Source organism: Seriola lalandi, unplaced genomic scaffold, assembly GCF_002814215.2.
Source record: "Seriola lalandi dorsalis isolate HSWRI2012SDOR001 ecotype SW California unplaced genomic scaffold, Sedor1 jcf7180002054685, whole genome shotgun sequence".
Classification (NCBI taxonomy): Eukaryota; Metazoa; Chordata; class Actinopteri; order Carangiformes; family Carangidae; genus Seriola; species Seriola lalandi.
Genome location: NW_019525238.1, coordinates 819,991 through 844,311, shown reverse-complemented (window position 1 = coordinate 844,311; position 24,321 = coordinate 819,991). Strand labels below are relative to the sequence as shown.

General features: G+C 40.1%; 1 protein-coding gene across 1 annotated transcript in view; it reads right to left on the bottom strand.

Annotated features, from left to right (window-relative positions):
* LOC111667178 (dedicator of cytokinesis protein 3-like) overlaps positions 1 to 24,321 on the bottom strand; it is a 52,550-nt gene that overhangs the window by 26,280 nt on the left and 1,949 nt on the right. Inside the window, exons 2-14 of the mRNA XM_087178367.1 lie at positions 18,980 to 19,063; positions 17,997 to 18,037; positions 15,832 to 15,887; positions 11,146 to 11,242; positions 9,494 to 9,642; positions 7,077 to 7,161; positions 5,706 to 5,747; positions 4,258 to 4,412; positions 4,025 to 4,106; positions 3,875 to 3,935; positions 3,620 to 3,767; positions 2,462 to 2,550; positions 645 to 778 (exon numbers count right to left, since the gene is read on the bottom strand). Coding sequence (XP_087034493.1) covers positions 645 to 778; positions 2,462 to 2,550; positions 3,620 to 3,767; positions 3,875 to 3,935; positions 4,025 to 4,106; positions 4,258 to 4,412; positions 5,706 to 5,747; positions 7,077 to 7,161; positions 9,494 to 9,642; positions 11,146 to 11,242; positions 15,832 to 15,887; positions 17,997 to 18,037; positions 18,980 to 19,063 — 1,223 coding nt within the window. The remainder of the gene's footprint in view (positions 1 to 644; positions 779 to 2,461; positions 2,551 to 3,619; positions 3,768 to 3,874; positions 3,936 to 4,024; positions 4,107 to 4,257; positions 4,413 to 5,705; positions 5,748 to 7,076; positions 7,162 to 9,493; positions 9,643 to 11,145; positions 11,243 to 15,831; positions 15,888 to 17,996; positions 18,038 to 18,979; positions 19,064 to 24,321) is intronic.

The window sequence follows — 24,321 nt, the reverse complement described above, 5'->3', positions numbered from 1 at the left end:
GTTAAAGTCCTGCATTCAAAGTATTAGAGGCTACATGTATTTAAAGTATCAAAGCAAAAATACTAACTCTGCAGAGACACTGCCCCCGCGTGTGGCATTATTATATATGAGATTATTGGATATGTAATACTGACGCATCAATGTACATGTTGCATTTTACTGTTGTAGCTGGTCGAGATGTTTCTCATTTTAACTACTTAATGCAGTTATGTAGTTCGGTCCAGTTTATGGTCGGTTTATTTGTGCTTACAAAAATTGTTATCCAGCACTTTTAATGTTAAATCCTAATCTGAAACTCAAATTCAAGTAAAGTACAAGTACCTCAAAACTGTACTTAAGTACAGTATTTGAGTAAATGTTACTTTCCATCATATATTGGAAAACCAACTTATATTTCCTCCTCAGCACAGCCCTCTCTGCTCTCCTTCAACGTTTATAATTCTATTTCCAGCTGTTTTCTTGTATTCGGTCTTTAACCACCATCCTCATCCTTTTCACCCCCATCTCTCTCCCCTCCTTCATCTGCATCCTCTGAACCCTGATCTACTCGTTCCAGTGCTTTTCATTCCTCCAAGCCATCTGGCCTCTGCTCTCCACCTCCTCTCTGACCCTCTATGTCCCCATTACCGTCCACTGCTCCTTGCCTCCTTACCTGGCAGGATGACATCTGGGAAACCCAGTTTGCGTGTGAGTGCCAGGGCCCTGTTGAACACAGCCTGGTTCTCCCGTCTGATCTGCTCCAGCTCACCTCGCAGCAGCTGCAGGGAAATGATGAGGCCTGGGGGCAAGGGGTGGTGGGTGTGTGTGTGTGTGTGTTTGTGTGGGTGGGGGGTGTTGTGGGAAGAATGCGGAGTTGAAGGAAAAAGCGGAGGGACGGAAAGGAGATAGGGGAAGGGGTATTTAAGGGACGTTAGTCAGAATGTGGGGGAGGAAAAGACAGACAGGAGAGTGGATGGAGAGACGTGATCAGAGCCAAGGAGAACAGAGGGAGGGAGGAGAAATGGTGTTGTGGAATTACGCAAAGAAAAATATGGGTACCGCACAAATCTAGTGACAGATTTTTGGGAGGCATGAGTCATAATTTAAAGTGTGACTTGCTCATAAGAGGAGAAGTAATAGGGAATTGAAAGAGTTCAGCCTCACAGCAAGTCCAATTTTTGAACCTCCACTCAATTTGTTTACTACCAAAGATATAACCAATATCTTATAACCAAAAGATATAACCAATATCTTTGGTTTATCAAACCCAATGGCTGAGCTGATTGATCAGCTACATTTCCTCCTTCAGGTGATTATTATCATGCTGACAGAGGTGAGCAATATGGATACAATCATCTAATGTAAAGTGATTTTAATTGACCACAATTTTAACTGTAGAACCATTTACAGATAAAATAATTAGAGGTGAATTTCTGTTTTTGGCTAATCCAGTGAATTAAAAAAAAAAAATGCTCTACATTCTGGGGAATAAACTTTAAGGGCAGAAATCATTAGTCTAACAGTCAATACACAGAAAAATAATTGACAACAATTTATCAATCAAGTCATTTTCTAAACAAAAATGCATGAAACTTTCTGGTTTCAGCCTCTCACATGTGAATATTAGGTATTTGTAGAGTTTCACAGATGTCTAGGATAGAAAACAGAGACAAAATCGATTCATCAAGAAAACATTTGGTGGCCCTATTCCCTTTCTTGCTGAGAGGGAGATGAGAACATACTTGTGTCTCATACCTGGCCTTAAAGTATGAAGAGCAGAAGTTACTTAACCCAACCAAGGAATAGTCTCCACTTTCAGCATACACAGTATTTCAAAATCATCTAATGGTATATCTCGCCCAACCCCAGTCATCAACACTGTATCATGATGAAGGATGTCTAATTTCCCTTTATGAGTTATTGAAAGGATGGTTCATATGTGTGAACCATCCTTACACAAAACATATTTTCTCACTTCACCCTTAGGGGTAAATGGTTTCTCTGAATCATCCGATCACACACTGTTTTTCTTGGAACTACTTCCTACCGAGGAAATAGTTCCTATAATAACTGGTGACAGTGTGTGCTGCGGATTATCCAGAGTAACTGGGACACTGTTTCTAGAAAGAGATGCTGATGCAGAATTTTAAATGTAATATTTTGAGAAACAAAGACGGCACTGTATTCCTCCACCAATCTCAAATTTGGGTTTCTGAAAATCCAGGCAAAATACAACTAAGGCTTCATTTTGTATGATAATTGCATATCTTAAATGCTGATGAATATATATATTTACTCAAGACTATGTGTCCTCGACCTCCTACTTGCCTCCTTGCTGTGAGCTGCTCTGGATAAAAGCATCAAATACTAACTTTGACTCTGACTTTTTTGTCTCTAAATTCTCACAAAAAATAGGAAAAAAAAAAAAATCCAATACCAGGAGACCAAACACGCAAGAGATGTGTAGAAACGAGATATTTACCGTAGTTGGTGCTGGGAGCTGAGTACTTGGTGTTGGACTTGCGGATGATGTTCTCATGTACCTGGTACCACTCGTTCTCATTGTTACATCTGGAGAGAAAAGACAAGCCAGTAGAGCTGTTAACAGCGCACCCATTAGCGGGTCCAGATGGAGGGATCAGGATTGTGTGCATGGGGACTATATGAACGGCATGTGTCCCAGAGCTGATTTCCTCCTGGAGAAAAGGTAGCAGCAGGGGGAGGTGCTATCAAGCAGCACATTAGCCCAAATGCACAGCACACTAAGCAGACCTGACAGCCAGCTCTCTACCAGCCTTTTTCATTACTGTGGGCCCGTAGGCCCCTGGGAAAAGCATGGGGAACTGCACAGACTGGAGCGTTATAGGAGCCGACAGTTTGGAGGCAGCTCAGCACTGAATCACTGCTTGCTTTTTAAAAAAGGGAAGAGCTCTGCGCCTCAGCACAGAAATCCAATAAAAATGACAGCCCTCTATTCTGGAAATCTTTATTTCACACGGAGCTGTAAAGTTATCCTGAAAATACCACGCAAGAAAAATGTCATATAACTGGACAGCAAAGCGTATGAATGACCTCTGACCCAGAGGGGATGCTGAGGAGGACATTGTAGACACAAGGAGACATCCCAGCTGTTGACCGACAGGAGGAAACGCTGAGCTTGGTGTTATTTTCCTTCGTCCTCTAACTTTGCTCAATTATCTATGTGTCATCTCTCTCGGTCTCTTCCCTCTCCTTCCTTCGCTGGGTCGGCTGGTGCACAGGAGTGGCTCTCTGTGGCGAAGCCTAACAGAAGCAGCCAGATTCACAACACGCCAAGTGCCCCATCACAAGGCCCGGGGTGAGCGACCATTGATTTTCCAGAGGACACTTCATTATCATTCTGGTCAAAACACACCAGGCATCAACGCTGAAGCACTAGGTTATCATGCATGACATTTGCAGAACATTTACACACATTCCTGCCCCACTACATAGACACTTTAATTTCCCAAAGCACAGGAGCAATGCGACTACCAACCGAGCTATTACACGGACATATACAGAAAAACTGAAGTGTACACAGACTGTTTCACTTTAAACTTTCAGAGGAATTTATAAACCAAAAGAAGAAGAGGAGGAAGAGCTTTACATCTGTACTCACGTATAAACTTTGAGCACAAAGTCCTTCTCCTCTTTGAGGTCTGTGATGGTGTGGAAAACATCACTCATGGCAAGAACAGCGCAGCCATAAGGTCGTCTGTACTGCACATGAGGGGGGCCTTTCTTCGAGTCGTTCAGCAGCATACGACCTGGACGCAAGAAGGAGACGCAAAGAAGGAGCACTGATTATATCAAAAATCTCTGTCATTAAACATGAAGAATATGTTTTTTTTGGACACTGTGCTGATTTATTTACCAGTTCTTATGACATGTGCAACAATGTAGAGGTCTCTCTTCAAGTCTTTACTGCTCAGGTCCTGAGGAGAAATGGGATGCCGAGAGAAATGTCAGCGCAGCTGAAATACAGAATATTTGTATTTTATGGGTAGAAGGGGGAAGATGTTACCGTGAAGAGAGCACACAGACGATCAATCTTCTCAGGATTCTTTGGTCCTCCATTTTTGTTCAATTTCACCATGAACTTCTCACTGCAAAAGGAAGCCAGTTCCCAGTTTGAGTCTCTCAGCCAGAGAATGCCTCAATCAACAGAGATAGTGTGTAGACATATGTGTGTGTTTGCCCTTGCGTGCATACAGCTCAGCAGGCCTGTTATCTGTTCACTGAGATTCCTCCGCGTACCTGATCTGTTTGGCCTCGCGAGTGTCGTACAGAGAGAAGAAGACGTCTGCATCCTCGCTGATGCTGTTGTAAGTAAAGCTCTTCAGATTGATGAAGAGATGGTGCGACACGGGGACACGGCAACCGTCACCATGGCGCTGTCTCATGCTGTCACCCTGGGAACGAAGAAAGAAGTTACCACTAACAAGACAGGTCCTTACTGCAACCGAGGCCAAGTACCTGCCATTCTGTATACAGATAAGCTTATTTAACAGATCATTGGCGGCAATGCAAGAGGTGAATAATTCACTGATGTATGCTCTGTAGTGTATTTCATCCTGTCACAAGTACATGCTATTTACAGTAGACTGAGCAGACATACAGGGTGTCATCAAAATAAAGAAATTATGAATAAATGATGAAAAACTGCAGCGCTGGTGGTTCTGTATTTGTTGTAAGGGGCTGCAGGGAGAGCGCTCATGTCCATCTAATACATTTTTGCAAAGTCTTTTTAAAAGGGATATTTTGACATTCTGGCAAATAAACTTAATTGTTTTCAGCTGCAGTGACTTACAATTTGCCATTTCTGTCAGATTCATATATACTGGGTTCACCTTAGCCTTGTTTGTTCTCTTGCTGGGAGTTAGATGAGACAACGGATACCACTTTAATGTCTATATGAAGATACTGCTCGCAGCCGGTTAGCTAAATGTAGCAAAGAGACTGGAAGCATGGGAAAAGAGTTAGCCCAGCTCTGTCTGAAGGCAACAAACTCTTCACATCTACTGTAGATTTATGAAAAATTATTCTGATTACAATTTTGATTACTATTAAATTTAAAACTTTAGCTGTCATCAAGGGGCCAAGTATTTTTGTAGGACGGCCAGATTTGGCCTATAGGCCGCTATTTGCCTACCACTGCTCGACAGCCTTCTCTCAGTAAGGATAAGCTTAAATCTAGCCTTTGTGGGAGATCTCCTAGGATCTAGATGCAAAACTATGCCAGAAATTTCACATTAAAAATATTACACTGCTTAACAGAGCCTCAGTGCAAAAGGTCTTTAAAATAATGTTCCCAAAAACAATGAAATTCGGTGGACAGTGTTATTAAAAGTGCCCTACTGTACCATTTGTGCATACATTTGGGCATATGTGGTCCCAGTGGGAACCAACCCTCACACCCTGGCAGCATTGGTGTGAGGTTCTTATGTAGCATGGACAACAACACCTTGTAATTAAATATATCATCTAGGGATTTTAACCCTACAAGTTCTTATCCTCAGTGCAAATGGAAAAATCCCTCGATCACCAGGATTTAATAATAAAGAGTGTGAAGGTGATAGGCAGGATACCCTGACCTCAGGATGATTTGTGTTTGGAAAAGAAATATAAAATGAGAGTTGGAGAGAAAGACAGTATGAAAAGGTTTTGATGAATTCATAAACAAAATGGTTTTGCAGAGACTGTACCTGATTTGTGCTTTGCTGACCACAGTGTCTGCTGGATACGTGCTAAAAAAGAGTGAAGTTCAAAAGGAAAGATGTCAGATCAGTCGGCCCATTCTTTACTCTTCCCACGCAGCATTGAACTTATTTACCTTATAGCAGCTTCAGACACGCACTACCTGAACAATGCTTCGGCTGAAGCTACAAATCTGACAAAAATTCACCTACGTACGTTGCAGAGTGGCTATACTATCGTTCCTGCAGCGCTAAAAGAAGCCCACATGAGGCAAAACGTGAGCATGTGGGAGAGGAGAGGACAAAGCCAGTATCGCCCACACACACCTCTCTGCTCAGCAGCCTGAAAGAACTCCTCTACTCCCCTACCTGAAGAGGTGCCAAGGCCTTATGCCCTGCCAAAAACAAGCTCACTTTCATCGACAGAGTCAGGAGGCTTTTTGGCAAGGAAGAGCCACGCTGTTGTTTCTGGACAGAGCATTTAGTGCACAAACATTCTGCGTGCAAAGCTGAGAAACATGGCAATGGGATAATGGGAGGCTGCGGGGCAGTTGGAAAGTGTTTTGATCAGCATATGGAGCTACAACAACTAACCAGAAAGGATCCCCCTCCTAGATAACTGTCTCCAGCAGTATTACATTAGATTTCATAACATCTGTGCTGTAATCGCATATTGCTAAAATTAGATCTGCTTCTCCTCTCTCTCTCTCTCTCTCTCCCTCTCTCTCTCTCTCTGTACAGGTTTGGAAGTCCCACATCGCTACAGCCAAAATACATCTGAGACATTATTTATTTATGGAAATACATCTCTAGTCTGTTTGGTGGTTTAGAGCAACTAAGACTAAAATATGTAATTTATTTGAAAAAGACATAATAAAAAATTCATTTGTATGTATTTTCCCCATTGCCTCACCTGGCCCTGTCACTTTGCATTATGTCTGCATTGCTAGCTAGCAATCACGCTTGTGAGAGTCACGTGGATGCGAGAGAGGGGACACACTCAATATGGCGGTAAGATAAGCATAAAGAACAGGTCACATGAGGCAGTTCCAACAGCTGACTCGTGCTCTCTCTTGTGAGTCACCTTCTTATGGATGATTTGATAATCGGTACATTCACACATCCCTACACATCCAACAACACGTTCTTATATGCAAAACCAGGCTGTGCAATGGGGAAAAAAAAAAAAGAAGTACACAGCGGACACAAGAGCTCATAGTGTGTAAAGAAAGCATCATTGAGTCATGGCTACAGATATAGGGTATGCATGCTGCAGGGATATATATGCAATTGCATTTTTATCATCCAAAGAATACACATTCACTTCATTAATTTAATCCGTTTAATGATTCAGGGAATGAATTTGTACAGCCAACATACCAGTTTGTATAGCTCCGATACGCTGATCTGATCTGGATCCACCATTTCAAACTCTTTTCTGGGAACAAGATCTAAACCAAGGTGCCTGGTGAAAGAAGGATCAAGGAGGTATAAGGGAGAACACAAAAAAAACAGTGTTGAAAAAGAGGTTCTGAGTCAAAACAATGTCACATAACCTTCAGTGAAGGTTTATCAAAAGTTGAGCTCTATACATAGGTTACACTACTCAGTAAATTCCAGGTTTTATTTTTTAGTTTTATTCAATTATGGAATCTAACCGAAATAAAATTTTCAAACCATCCTTAATAAACATGCTTTAGTACATTTACTCAAGTACTGTACTTGGTATGATTCTGATGTAGTTACACTTTACCTGAGTATTTCTTTTACATGTTGCTTTATAAAGATACATTTCAGAGAAAAACACTGTACTTTTTACCCCACTGGAGCTATTTGACTTCTGTAGTTATTAGTTTGCATATTAAGGGAATAGTTTGCTATTTTGGGAAATACACTTGTTTGCTACAGTTAGAGTTTGTTATATAAACTAACACATACACACACACACACACACACATAAAAACAATTGGCTGTTTTACTGGGGGGGGGGGGTTACAGTTATGGTAAGTCTGTTCTGGTTGCATGGCAACTGCTCAAGGCCAAGATATATATAGTGGTAGTGGAAAATTGTGCATTTCCTAAAATATCAAACTTTTGTTTTAAAAAGGTGACAATCTCATTTTCATTTAAATAAGTGTCTTTTAGGTTACCATCTATCAGCGAATAAGGTAATGTGATAGTGATTGAGCCGATGACCCGCTGGTGAAATTATATTAAAGTCTTTGCATTCTACAGTTTTATGAACTGGGTGTCTGGTATGACTCACCCACAAAATCACAGGGAACAGGAGTCACTAACACAAAGTTAGTGACTCCTGTTCTAAAAACAAACCTGCTGTTGCCATGTACGGCCATAGGTGTTGTCAAAGATAACGAAACGGAGATCTTTGAGATTGCTACTTTAAGACATGATCACTTTATCAAATGTTATGAATTCTTATAGATTTAGTAACTAGCCAACAGTATTTAAAGTAGTTAAACACAGATCCATTGTGACCAGCCACAACATTAAAATGCGGCTTATGCTTTCATGCATCTTTTCAATAATCAATGATGTAATGTATATATCACTGTTTGGGATTTACAGTATATGTACAAATACACATATATACTGAAAAATTAGCTTGTAGAAAAATATAACAGGTACAATATTTCCCTCAGAAATGTGGAGGGGTAAAAATACAATGTAACAAAACTTGAAATACATAAGGAAAGTGCCTGCACTTAAATCAGTCTAACTTCTATCTAAACTGTACTCTGTATCAGTTTGTTGCAAGCTACAGTTTGATCCATCAATGACACTAAATTAAATACTCAACAAAACTCAATTTTTCAACGGTGACATCATCACATCCAGTGGACAATTTTAGATTTGTCCTCTGCATCGTTTTGTTCCAACTCCTTTGTAAGACATACTGTATTTGGCATCTTTGGAAACGTTGCGACAGTACAGTGGAATGAGGACTTATGGATTTGAGCAGTGCTTGACCACTCAACATGACTTTATACTGGCAAACCCTCAACAGAGTCTGTGGGAATAAAGAGGTTAAGTACAGAACCGGAGTAAATATACTTCGCCTACTTTTGCCATTGACTCATGTCGTGCTGTTGTATACCATACTGTAACCCTAAACTGTGCAGCCTCGAATCATGGAGTACTATCAGTGCTGCAGTGACCATGAAATCAAATCACTACAGCTTTCAGGTCAGTGTGCGGCACAGAGCACTGACATGCATGGTGAACGCAGTACTCGGTATCTCAGGCGCCACTTCTGAGTGATTTTTTTGTTTGTTTGTTTGTTTTTAAAATTAAAAAACATATTGTTCAAGCACAACACACTAATGTTGACCAATACAGTGATGTAGTTCAAAGTGATTAAGTGTGTACGTTTAAATGTGTAATTGTGCAGTGACTCTCATACTAAACTGACAGATGGGCCCTCCTCATAAAGCTCTTCTTCGGCCGAGCGGGAGCCCTCTCATCTTTATCTCTGTTATGGATGCCTGTCACTGCTCGGTTGGATCGAGTTTGAAACTGGCAACAGTAAGAATATGGCTTTACAGTTCCTCCAGGGGGATGTGCATTGACTTTAAGCCGCTTGAAATTCACTCATCTGCTAAATGACCATAAAATTACATCATAGAAGATGCTATTACGCACCCACTCACCCCGTACTGTAGATCTCTCCAGTGCCAAGGAAATATTGTATTCTTTGGTGGCCAACAGTTAAAAACAAATGTTTTTAAAGCACGCCTTCTGACTCTTGATACAGTGCGTTCAGTGTAAGAGTTACTCACTCGTTGCCCCAGTCAAGCCGTACGGTGATGTGCCGCTTGATCTCACGAGTCTGGTCCTGGGCGAGATGACCCTGGATCAGCTGCCGACGCAGGTCGATGAGCTCGTTCATCACATGCCGGAGCTTATGGAACAGATCCACCTTGTGTTTCTGTTGATGTAGCCAAAAAAAGACTTAGTTGGTATATATGATCTCCTTCTACTGCAGAATTTAAGTAAAGACTATCTATAAAACTCATCCTAGAATTGACCTCATGCTATCTGTGATTTTGTTTGGAAATACAACTACAAATGTAAAACAGAAAAAACAAATCTGAAAAGTGGCTATATCGAACATCAAGATTTTAGTAAGTTGATCAAGACACTCACTCTAACCACATTGCCACTGAGACTTAAGCCCGCTGGATTTGTTAATGAAACAAAAAAAAAACAAAAAGAATCTCTTTACAAGTCTGCTTTGACCTCCTCATGGTAATGAATTTCATCACCATTTCTCATGGGCCAAGGACAACACTTAATTCAGGCACACTCTGTTCTGCCTAATGGTAGGACAAGCCCACATTACCACCCAGGTTTGTTTACATAAATGGAAAGATTAAGCGCCACAATGCCCATGTAAATTTAATGAGGATAAACACTACATGTTCTCAAAGGCTGCTTGCTGCTGAAAAACAAAGATTTTTGTCAGGGTTGATGAGCCCTTTCGGACGACTATTCTGCAGGGCTAATTATGTACATTATAACAGATACAGTTATGCTTAGGCCATTGCTCCCTGAAGTAGTACCATGAATTCTAATTGGCAACAATAAGGTGAAATGTATCAACATCTAGCCAATGCTACATCCTATTATTATGGACGCAACTGTGGCAACATGGCCCATATCACACAGGGGGTGAGCACCAAAACAAGCCACTGTTAAATCAGCCCTTCACATTAGTCGAGCTTCAGAGGAAGTTACATCACCACACCAATGCCTCAGGCTCCTTAGTTGCTCAGAGCATGAGCAGTCCTCAGTGAGAGGTTATGTAAAAACTTGCTGCCAGCTCTGCAACGTATCCACTCCCGCTCCAAACTCAAAGCCCTACCAACCACTTCTGCCTGCCCCCTCGACACTTAGCAGGATTAAGGACGCTTTAGGTTTCCAGTAATCACTTTTGCCCGGCAAGTAAAGGCTGACTGAAGGTGGTGGATCTTAAGATGATGCAGAAACTATGAGAGGCAGGCCAAGCTCAATCAATAGCTGAATGACACAGCATGAAATTGCATATGACAGGTCTGTAGGCCATTATCTGTGTCCAACCACCATTTCTGTTCCTATATAGATAGTATATGAAAATGTAGGGTGACAGTCAGAACGACATGCTATGGGGAAATATCTAAAGGAGCTGTCACTGTATGTTTGGGGTATAGCTCAGGCTACCACTTTTGCTGGTTATACCAGGTGCTGAATTTGGTTCAGCGAGAAAATACGTACTAGAAAAGTTTAGTCCATCAAATCCCCTTAAGAGGATGCAAATGAAACAACGGATGCAATTTCTTTTTGCAAAAACTGTTTTTCCTACAATTCCTTTGGAAATCTTGGTAGGTTGTTTAGATCCGGTCTCATTTTTATTGCTCAGTGTTTTGTTTCGACATAAGTGAGATGTACTGACCACATAGAGCTGCTTCCACAAGACACCCCATTCCTGCAATGTGGAGGTGGTCTCTGTGATAATAGGGTCTTCGAGGGGCACCACCGTCTCGCACAGCCTGCAGCAAAAACAAGAGAAAAAAAACAAAAAAAAAACAAGAAGAAACACGCATGAATGTGAGAACGCACAAGGATACACGTACACAGGTGTCAGTGATGGGCAGAAATGTATCATCTGATAACATGTTATCATGAGTAATGTAAGGGATTACCATGTGAACTTCAGTCATAACAGTACAGTTACTCATCCCTGTTGCGCTCCATTACGTCAAGTTTGCCATCTTACTGGTAGTTTGATGGTTCAGTTTGGTTTATGTGCATGTTACACCACATTTTGAGACCGCCATTAAGTGTGACTGTACAGTTATGATTCACATTATTCGGTCTTTAAAATGGGTAAAAGAAGGGCAAGTACCTGACAATATCTAAATGCTGTATATTTTGTTCAAGCACAGAGCAGTGTCAGAAATTGTGACCTTTGTTCTAAAGTATCTCTTTCGACCACCTTTGAAACAGTGACCATACTGTGTCTGGAAGCTAAAGAAAGATGTGCAGCACTTAAATACTGTCACGTACTTTCACCCATTTTAAAAAGACTTGAACAACACTAAAAGCAACAACCACAGTAAACTAAACATTCAACCAGTCACCCGCGCCTCCTGTGGTCATGCTTTATGGCAGTCGTTCAGGGTTTGTACCGTGGGAAAACCGGTAGCCGCCAGCCGAAGAGGAGAAATGCACCAACTGGTAACTCCAAAGTTGTCTTATTGACATGTTGCGTCATTCAGGAACCACCTGGTTTAGTTTGCAGTTGCAGGGTGACAGATGGTTCTTAAGTTTGCTAATGAGGGTCAGTAAGTACCTGTAGCCTGCTTAGTCAACTACAATGTCTCATTTTCCATTTTGACATGTTTAACACAGAAGAGGTAACGTGTGGGTGTGGTGATGTAAAAAAAAAAAAAAAAAAAATTACTTTTGCCATTGAATAATTACCTCTACAAAATTGTTTATCAGCGAGATTACGCGAAAAATCCCGAACCAATTAGCATCAGACTTGGTGGAGGAATTGGGTACTGGCCAAGGAAGAACCTATTTAAATTTTGGTGTGGATCCGAGTAAAGGGAGTTTCTTTTGTTTTTTTAAAATCACATTCTTTAACATTGTGAAATAGGGCATTTTTAAACATTTGTCAATTTCTCAGGAAATAATGTATGGATCTTTATGTAGAAAATCCAACATATTTATGGTTTTCAGATTCTATGATTCAATTTGGTGCAGATGCAGTTAATAATCCAGGTCTGACAGACATGTGTAAGATTGTTTGGCCTTGGCAGATGTCAGGTTTTGTTGTATAAGGGACCCGAATACAGACTATCTTAAGTAAGTGGTGATTTATTAAATGAATAAGAAACAAAAACTTACAAAAACGGTGAACTCGAAATCCAAAACCATAAGGGAAAACAAAAGCAAAAAATGAAGAGCCAAAAACTCTAGGAACAACTTCAAAAAAAAAACAAAACAGAGGGAGCAACAGAACCACAGAATACAGGACAAACTGACACAGACAAAGGGGAGCACAGAGACTAAATAGACACAAGGGAGGCAAGGCTAATTGAACACAGGTGAAACACATTAGGGCGGGGCAGACAATCAACAAGGAGGGAAACAGGACAAAGACAGGAAGTAAAGTAACTACAAGGCACACAAGGGACGTAATACAAAATAAAACAAAAGGAAACAAATGTCCGAACATAAGAGTCCAAAAAGTGTTGAACATAAAAAGTGAAACACGGAAAACCATGACAGCAGAGTTATGTGCTACAGAGTGTCATTCTAGTTAGTGACGTAATTACTTTTTTTATTCAGTAACTTGTAATGTGTTAATCATTACATTTTTCACTTAACTTGTCCATCACTGACAAGTACGCAAACATGCAAAGCCACATGCATGTCACCGCATCGAGACATCTTTTAAAGGGTTTAACATATATTAAATGACAAAGAGGTAGTATCTCTGGCTGCAGTTAGAAAGGGGATGAAGCTCTCCAGTAAAAAACACAACACACATCACATTTCCCTATGACCACATTCATTGGGAAACACTAAACCAGAGGTTAGATCTCCTGTGACACTGCACTTTGCTCACTAAGCTCTGATCTGTGCTGCAAAGAATGAACTTTGAAACTGTATCATAGTTTTTGCAACAAGGGAAGCATTACATTGCACAATGAATCAGGGTGATTGTCTGTGGTGGGGATGCTTTGGGAGAACTACAGAAATGCAGTAGGTGTGTCACCTCATTAACTCCATGAGACAGCAAAACAGATTTCCCAAAGTGCAACTCCCGGAGCGGGGAAGTATAATAATGTCAATTTCCAAGTCTGCACTTTTAATTGTTTGAGTGCAAACGAGAGTCCTCCTGCTATGTGGTAACTCAACTGGAGGCTGGTGATATAACAGCAAACTCCCAGTCCACACTGAGCCACGGATCCCAGCCTGCACATTTCACAACCGTGAGTTCAGGCTGATAAAGAGCTCTGCTTCTGCTGTCTCTCTCTCTATTCTGGCCTCTACCACCATGGACGGCTGTTGGGGCAGAAACTGTAGATGATCGCTGTGTGTGTGTGTGTGTGTGTGTGTGCGCGCGTGTGCGTGCGTGCGTGTGTGCATGTCAGCAGCTGTCAGGTGGTAATTCTCTTGAAGATTAGATCGTCACAAATCAGTGGTGAGGTGAAATTAGATGACAATGGAGGGAGGGATACACATGCCCTGACATTGATCAGTTGATGAATCTGTATCACACTCTCTCGTGTAATGAGTGAAAGAGATTTCCTAACCAGTATAGAATAAACTGAACTGTTTTTTATTGTCATAGTTCATATCAGCCTCCAGTATGTCTTCAGTAAAGTTCTGGTAGCGATGGATCTGCTGATGTTGTGTACAACAGCTCTTCTGTATTTTGAACTGCACTCCTTTCCTACATAAAATACTTTGCATAGCAATAAATTTAACTGGCTACTTTTACTATATGTGTCTGCTTAATAATAAACACCTTTAGAGTCCATGACACACATAATGTAATGTTTCGTATATATGCAGAAATGATTCCCTCTGTCTGATCTATTGCTTGTCCTAAGGGTGAGCAACATGGACAAAATCTAATATATCTATTATGTATATATTTTACTTTTATGATTTCGATATATATCGTGAATTTTTGAGAAATTCAGTTGAAAAAGTGTTTATAGCAAAAAACAGATGGAAACTACTGTTAATTTCAGAATTAAATACCTGATATAAGTTCTTGTTCACACTGATGCAAAAGTCCTTTAAATCCAATTTAGCCGTAAGGACGTCCAGCTCACTGCCGATAGTGGCGTAATACATTCAGTCATATTACAAATACCAATACATCCTCATATTGCCTAGCCCAAGCTGTTTAAACAAACCAGTCTCAAGTCTGTTTTTGCATGTATTTATATTCACACTGTGTGACTGAAACATGCTTTCTTCTCCAACAGCTATAAATCCAGGAAATTTTAAAGCTGCCCTGACACTGACCAATGAGTATTGGTAACCTGAGATGAATATAAATCTTTCCAGCATTACTATTACAGAGGTTAGCATGACTTCCTGTATCCTGTAAAGTCTCCAAATATTTGCAGACCCTCTGCAGTGCCTTTTTAAAGCCATGCTGTAATTATAATTAGGGATGCACCAATGCAATACACTGGATCTCAGTGCCAGCTCTGACTTTATTTAACAAAGTGGGTATCATCCATGGCATAACCAATCCACATTAAAGCCTCAAATCTTAAGTAACATTATCTCACCCCACAACTGCCTCTCTCAAATGTTGCTAAACTCTGATTGGTGCACAGAAATACATGGCGTCACCTTCTTCCACTGAGCTCCGCCCACTTCAAGGTGGGAAAGACAAGGATGAAAACATGGGAATCTCCTTTGTGAAATAATAGTGAGTTCATGTGGAAGCCCATCACTCATAGTAAAAAGCTGATTGAGGAAATAGGTTTCTAGGGCTTTGAAATACAGTTTCTTTGTCAGCGTCAATGTAAAGTTCAATCTTTCTGTCACATTCATTCATTCAACCAGAGAGAAACCAGAGAAATGTCAAGCTCTATGTTTCCAAGGAGCTCCACAGCTATACAAATTTTAAATGTGGGGAAAAGGGGTCACCCTGATATACCCTAGGAAGATTTATCGTAGTCAGTGTCAAGAGAAAAAAATGTTGGGTCGGATGTGAGTCCCAGCAGGCTTCAGTGTTTGTATGGTCACAGCTAAAGCGGTTACTCTCTCTTCTTCCTCATCTGACTCATACTGTAAATTTGTTTTTTTGTACTTCCTTTTAAGTCATACTAATTGTCCATCCCCAGGCTGTCAAAACACACAGACAATTCAAGCTAATATGGACACTGGAGATACAGCATATCTGAGCTTGCACAGACAATTATTTGCTACTCCTGCGACCTTTTTCTGCTTTTCTTTTTGTTTGTATTGTATGTTTGTGGGTGTATCAAGGTGGGGTACATCCTTAATGATAAGTTTTTTAAAAAAGAGTTGGATCAGTGCATCCCTAATTCTGATGTTGCACAAGCTCAAATAGAAAACACTTTATCAAACAACTCACCCTCTGTTGGTCACTGTGGATTTCTTCAAGTGGACATAGCTGACTGGGAAAATACCCTGTGGTCAGAGGAAGGAGCAGAGATGTTAGTGAGTGTGACACGGATTACATTTTTAATTCTCTTGCAATATATAGTTTTATTATTCTTACAATACACATATGATGTACCATGTTTGTGTTATTAGGTAGTCCAAACCAAACAATGTTGAGTGACACAATTGGATAAAAGAAACGGGAGATTCAAAAATTCTGCTGGCGGCACATTATACGCTCAAGGAAGTGCAAGACAACACTTCCTTTATATATATTTTGGCAGTGTGTGTTTTGCTGTGTGCAAACATTTTCTTCCATGAAAAGAAAAGAAAAAAAAGATGCGAGTCCATACTGTTTGCATACACTAAAGAGACGAGACGCAGAGCAATGTGCAGGAGCCCTATTGTGGCTTGGCTTAGTAGGGGAAGGGCATGAGAGACTGAGTGGTGCCAACTGCCACCTTTGCAGTTCATCTTTCATAGTCTAATCTGCCAGATGTGAAGAATTGGCCACAGTGAACACAACAAATTCTCCTCAGCACAGAGAGAGTATGGGGGCGACTGAATGTGGGCAGCGCAGCACATAACAAAATGGAGGGGTGTTAGTAAGAACTGTAAATAGCTGATGAGAGTAGAGAAGGACAGCATGTAGCCACTAACACCTACATTTACCAGGACTGGACAGCTTTTGTGCTTTCTTTAAAACATTTCAGCAGCATCACATAACACTCCAGCTTCTGACATGTCAGTTTCAAACAGAGTAGACATACAAAATAGCAGAAATGACCTGCTGCTCTCCTGTTTCTGATCATATGTGTCACTGGTTATACTACCGTTTGTTCTGCACCTATGTAGACTTTACATCTTTGTTCTCCAACTTTGAACAGTGACTACTCTGCTACAGGTTATCAAGAATGAAGCCTGTCATAAACATTCTTTACTGAACAATCAATCCAATGGGAAGAAGATGTGTCAGTCATATTTAATAACCATTTACTGCAGTGCAGAGTATTGATTTTTGTTAGGAGTGACGGTGTTGTATTGTTCGGAGTTCTGCACCTATGATCTCCTCTTACTGAGCATTGTGCAGAGGATTTATCACAACGATGCTGCATGAACAAACTCTGAACTCAAGACTGAGAGGTTTACATTCACTCCCTCCATCCTGCCTTCCATCTGAACCCTGTTCATGCTTCGATCAAAGATATAACACCACAACAAGTGTTGCTGCATCTGTCCAGCAGCAGTAACTGACGAAAACAATTTCTTTAGTGTTATGGATTAGAACTGAACTGCCATTTTATTTATTTTTTTTAAACGCTTGTTTTGGTATAATGACTGGTTTTCAGATTACTAATTGCACCATCTGCTGGCAGGAATGAAAACAAATTTTGGACTTTTTGCAAATTCTGCACAGGAGGGAAAACAGTGCAGTAGTAATACTGCATACTCTCAGTGGGTGGGTCCATGATGCTGCGGTGATCTGTAAAGTGCCATACTACAATTTATAAGAAAATGACAGGGCCTCATACCACAGTGTGCATTATGCACATTTGATGCACTTACAATGTGTACAACTGATATTTTCTCATCATCATATGTGCAGTATAATTTATTTTTTTTTTCATCATATGTATATCTTTTTGAAGATGGCATTACATTTTGTGCGTCTGTGCTAGGAAGTCAGAACAGCTTGTTTTAAAGCACCTCTGGAAATACAGGTCAGGAGATTTCTATTTTTGTTCAATCAAAGCTCTGTTCAATAAGTTAATCAGTCATTAAGGTCTTTGTTGTCTAGACGCAGTTATTTCTGGGATGCACATCTCTCACATCACATTATCATTCACAAAAATGCACTGGTCTTTGATGCAGACCTTTGGCAACCGGTTTTTGGTGTCACTTCATTTGCCTGACAAATAGTTAACCTTCTATTAAACACTGGGTGGCCAACATTATTAATGTATACGTGAATATTATTAGAGGTTTGATTTACAAATCTTTTTTGTCTTTATGCCTATGTGTGCCTTGCAATGCATTTCATTCACTCAGAATTCATTTGAATACAAAATACTGAACACAGCCTGTAGGAATCAGCACGATGTCAAACCAGTAATTTGTGTATGTTGTTATAATTACCTTGATAGACGGCTTCTTGGTTGAAAAGCCTCTGTACCAACCTAAAGGAAAATAAGAATGCACATCAGAAAACCTTGCTACCTCACAATGAAACACCTTGTGGTGCAAACAATTTGAAGGTGAGGTATGTGTAATGTTTACCTGATACCTGACTATAACAGTAAAAAATGTTATATGCTACACCAAGAAACAAGTCTGATGAGTAAAAATAACTGTAGTGGCTCTCTGGACACACACACATATATATATATATATATAAATGATATATATATATATATAAAATGATGTCCTTTACATTATAACACATTTTAAAACTCAAAGTGTGAAGCTGGTATTGGTGCTGGTTTTTTAATCAAAGTTTACAGTTTGTTTTCTGGCAGTTTCAAGATGGCACCATTGGTTTGCATTCAAATATTGCCATCAAGCCAAGATGATTGACAACAGGGCTGTAGCCAGGATTTTAGAAATGCTGAGGTCATGATTATCCTACACAACCCCACCCCAAACACAAAAAAAGAAACTCCCTAACATATCTAAATTATTTGTATTTTTCATACATTCGCTTCAGTTGTATTTTCCTTTAGAATTTAACAACTTAAAAACCGAACTAACTAATAAACAGTAAAATGTGTCTCTGTTTTTCCTATAATTAGTGCCAGATTACATAGTTAACAGTAAATTGAGAAATTATTAGCAAATTACGAACCAGTAAAATACAGTGTTAACTTCTTATTTCTCAACATAAAGATCAAAATGCTATTTCAAAGCCCTCTCCATCCAGGAATAAAATTCTGGTGAAGAAATACCAAATCCTCTATTTATCTATTTGGCCTAAAGGTATCATTTAAATACTGAGTATACCAAGACTGGAGTCAGCCTAAAAATAACCACCATGTTTACGTTTAAGCGAAGAATGCAGACTGTGCATTATGCCTATGTTTATGATAAGCATGCATTGTCATAGGAAATCTGACTGCTTTTACCTTCACTCTTCTCCAGAATCTGTACAGTTTCCCCAATCTCCAGGACCAGGGCCTGACATATTGGTGACCGGAAGTTGCAGATCACTGTGCAGAGAAAGAGAAAACAGAAAAAAAAAATCAGTAGACAAAAGAGAGATGAAGAAATATTTGACCTTATAGTGCTGACTGTCAACAGAAATCACATTACAGATCAAGAGCTAAACTTGGTTTCACCCATGTGATCTCTGATTAAGCAAGGTGCATCCCCTACACTGTTGTGTCTCCTCACAGTATGTGTTCTGGGGTTGTAGCAGGGCAGTTGCTGCAGCTTTTTAATAAGCTGTTTAATGCAAACATCTAAACACAGTGTCACACAGGAACCACTGCTTAGCGAACTGTAAACAAGCTCCCACCCTGAAGTGGGTAGTCATTTTAATAGGCAATTAATTCTTAAGCGGCCTGATTTTTGTGCAATGTTAAGTTAATTGAACTGTCTCCCAAAATAGAGCCCACACAGGCTGCTAAGTAGTATGGCTAAATACTGATTTATTATAAGTCGGTATTAGCATAGACCTTCCATGCCACCCGCTTTTGCAGCATCATGCAGTTTTTGACCATACACAGAAACATCTTGTGACTCAAACCCCGATTTAGAACATGATCATTCCTGAGGGGACAGATGCCACAATAAAGGCCTTCACAATAGGATCGCTTCAGGAGCCTGTGTTTATCTATGTAGCACTGCAGTTCACTGTAACATGTAGTGCACAAGCCTCAGCAAAGACAAACTTGTTTAATAATGACAGGGCTCCGCTGACAATTTTAAAAACCTACAAATGGTGGCCCTTCAAGGAGAGTTTGGTGTGAATCATTATGCTAATGAACTAGCCAGGGGACCCAGTGAGGGGGAGGAAGAGAAGGAGGGGCTTGGGCTCGGCTCCCTCGCCTGTTTGAGGGTAACGAGCGCTCAGTTCCTGTGCTCGGGTAACTATGGCAACAGATCATCTACAAACTGGAGGGCTTTCTTCACTGTAACTGCTGCAGGGATCTGGGCATTTTTAAATGGCAAGCTTATAGATGCTGCATGGCACTAGAGTTCAAGTCAAGCGTATTGGGCATGTATTAGAGGGAGAGAGATGGATAGACTTAAAGAGCCTCCTTGTCACCTTTTTCAGTCTGCCTTGGGGTCTTCCAGCCAGGACTAAGTATTTCCTATTTGAGAGTCCTATTCTTTAATGGCCTCTATTTCATTTGAATTGCAAAACCTGCACTCATACTATTTGAAAACTCTTCAGTGGATGCCACGTCAGAACAAGATGAGATTGTCATGTTGAAGAGAGATGGGCGCATCACACAGGCTCATATTTTCATAGTCCTCCCTCACAAAACCTCCAAGCTGTGTAAACACTCTTTCACTGTGCCTAAAAGCTGCAGAGCATTAGCATATCCTCAAAACAAAACCAACAGAATTCACCTTTAGACTTCAGCATGTTGAACGTAGGATGTTGGAAGGACTGACAGGACAGGCCGTGGTAATGCTTGGCAAAAGCAAACATTTCTACTTAGCAACAGTATACCAGTCCAGACTGTCCCTCCATTCAGTTGAATTCATAGTCCACATGGCAATTATTGTGTAACCAGTAACCCACTGGTAGGAATTATGGGGCTTGGGCACAGGAGGAGATTCTGAGCGAGTCCTGCTGTCCTCCGCTTTCCTCTTACCTCACAATACCTCCGGTATATACATATGCAGCATGTCTATCCATCCATAACATAACTCAAACACTACCTATATTAATTTACTCATCAACTATCAGACACATCTGTGATTGAAAATGTGGGTGCTGGGTGTAGCCTGCATTTAAAAGGGACTAATTTACTGAGAGCTCAGCCTGGGGCCCTAAGTTGTTAGAACTTATCTTACCAACACTTGAATTCAGCAAAGGTTAGTTTTCCAAAGTGGCAACCTTACAACAACATGATGGGAACTCAATCTCTCTACTAAAAAACTACAAATGCAACAATATTCCCAAAATAATAGAGTTTAAGATAGATATATAACCAAGGAGAACAAAAAGTAAAACATTTGGTGATTTTATATGCTTAGATTTAATAAACTAAACAGACTCAAGGGTTATTTACTATGTATCATAAACTCAAAGCTCACAACATTCTCTACTCCCTTCTTCAAATATTTACCAAAAGTTTTTACAGCCTGAAAACAGTCTTTAAAGAATCCAATGTTCTGTGTTGGCGTGAAGTGAGAACACAAGCTGGAGTTGATTTTTCATCACAGCACTTGGTAACCACCACCACCAGCTCTTACAAGACAACAGCAGCAATGTTCCTTGGTTATTTTATGCAAAGAGTTATTTAGTTGACCCTACCTATAGCATCACACTGATCACCTATTACTTAGAAATCACTTAGTGAGTATCAAGCATCATAGTTTAAAATAAGCATGAGACTCAGCAAACCAGCGATAAACTGCTGCTCAATTGTAAAAGAAGTTTTAAAATCATTTAGACATACTGCGTGAGAATTAATATCGCTTTTTCTCTGTTGTGCCTTCATTTTCTACCTCGCTTTTCTTCAGTGCTGCCACCCATGGTGTGTAGGAAAAAGCCTAATATAACCAGAATGGTCATGTCATGTGGGAACAGACTCAGTGTTTTTTTTTTCTTAAATAGGAAACTTATGAGTGAATACTAAAAACCCCCACCTTGCCTTGTTGGAAGGAATCCTGCAGTGTTGCAGTCTAAAAGGCACTTTTAAGTGATGATTGCAGGTAAATGTGACAATTCAAAGCTCTCCACACTGAGAGAGAGTTGTAGCACCATGAACATTGTATCTATGTTGAGAGGTTTGTCTTATATCACGAGCACACACTTGCATTACATCAGCAAACTGTAACACCATTCAAAGTTCTGAATATGTTCAAGTCCGGTTTACTATGTATCTGCTAGCTACAGCTTTAACTTGCACTGACAACAATATCCATTGATAACATATTCAATCCAAGAAAAATAATTTCACTATACACATGTCAGTGTAAGGTACTTTTGTTTGAGTCTGACCTTTGACCTGTTTCCCATATCTACCTTTCACTTTCATGTTTCCTGAGAAATGTCGAGACAGACGTGTTTTATCTGTAATATTGTTCTTTTATACAACAGAGGAAGTGAGGCTAGTATCACCTTTCAGTGACTATTACACACTGTCATGCCTTGAAAAATGTTTTCACTGCTATATGTAATATAGTGAAGCTTAAGACAGATCATGCATGGCCCAATGACCTTGCTTTTGAATCAGTACAACACACATACAGTACCTAACTGTACAGTGACCCACAGGGTAGAAATATTTTGCAGAGAAAGGGAAGACATCATCAAAAACCTGCCAGAACGACAGTAAACACTATTATGGCTTATGAATTGTCTACTGTTTTTTGTGTGTGAGTGCTAATGGCACCACTGTACTGAGGAACATCTTATTAAAGAGGACACTGTGCTCATCTAAACCGCGGGACTGGAATTAACTTATTTTCTTTGGTTTCCTTAGTCCTTTTAGTTCCAGTCTCAATCATAACTGGTACAACTGAAGCTGAGCTGCTTACTGAGTGCATTCTTAAACCATTCCAGTAATGCAATGTGAGCATTCATACCATGAAGGTCCTGGCTTGAGTAGTCCTGTCCCAGATCTAGCAAAGTTAAAAATTACACAACGGTCTTTGGGCTTCGCCCACTGAGTCATGTTGTTCAGCACGACTTGAATGCACGCTCACTTACTCAGACACATTACTGCACTGAAGTCCTGCTAGCGTAGGGATTTCTGCCACACAGGCAGAGCGGCATTTTACCAAATCTGATCTCAAGTCACAGAAATCTAGGTACGCTACCCAACTGCAGTGGTGCAGCTGTGAGATGATGAACTCATCATGAAACACTTTTAAATTACCCTGAACATGACTATCACACATGCAATAATACATGTATTTATTTATTGTGCTGTTGTGCATGTAAGTTAAGTCACAGAAAACTACAGAACTAATGAGCTTTGTGATCCGGCGCCTGTGATGAATCAAGAGGTGTTCAATTGAGGCTGAGCAACTTTCATTTGGAGATTTGATAAAGGGTTTAAATGGTGGAGAAATGCTACTTTGGGCTACATTCATCTCTCTAATCCCACTCTCAGCTGAACATTAGCTCTATCTTTTGTTCTGTTATGAACATGTTTGATCCCAGAGTTGTCCATTTCAGATAATGGTGGCCTCGTTGGCTTGATTATTTCATGTACTGCTACAGTAGTTTGTGTCTGACTCATGTCCATGTGGCCACAGATGAAGCCAGCTGATTCATTTCACTCTCTCATGTGGGCAGGTACTGATTTACAGTCAGAGCTCTTTCCAATAAAACTGGAGAAGAAATTCTCTCAATATTGCTTCTTATATGAGAGAAATCCATCAGTGACTCATTTAAAAATAAGAGAATAAAAAAGTTGAACTTACAGAAAGATTTAAAGAACAGTGGAATGAGGATTGATTAATGAATTAGTGGTTAGAAAATAAATTTGATAATCTATTAGTCATTTATCAATTGAAATTCCAGATATTTACAATTTACAACCTCAAGATTATCTTATATTTATTTTTTATTGCATAATAAGCATTTTCTTTTGGTTAATTTTGACATTTTACAGGCTAATTATTAATTGAGGAACAAAACATAATTATAGTTTAATTAGTAATTAAAATAATCATCAGTTGCAGTTCCAGCATGGAAAGAACTGGGCAGCACAACACTATGCAAAGCTGGCCTTCGCTGCCACTCTACAAGTGATTTACAAACTAATATTATGTCCTGTATAAACACACCCAAGAACAAAATAATGAATAGGCAGCGATTCTAAGAAAGGCATTAACGTTTCATGAGGTGGTCTCCAACTGTTTCCTGTTTAGACAGAGCTCATTAAGATAACCCAGGAGAAAGAAAAAACAGAAAGGCCTGGCTGGCTGCTGACAGACCACAGCTCTGTTTCATATCGGTGTATTATGGTAATATTGGTGAGAGACCATTTACAGGCAATGACAAAATTAGCCAAGAAGATAAGGAAATGTGCAGATATGATGCCAATAATGATACAGAGGAAGCAGGAGAAGAAATGATAAGAGAATATGGGGCTGCATTGCGAGTTAAGTTAGCAGGGTGGGCTTCATCTTACAATGATGTTGGAGAAATATTAGATCCAGCATGTCAACACGTTGTTTGAGGGAAGGGGGGAACTGACTAGAGTCATTTGGGCTGCCTTTACAAGGTACAGTATGTACTGTGTAGGTACACAGCGGCTCTGCTTTCCCCGCATTT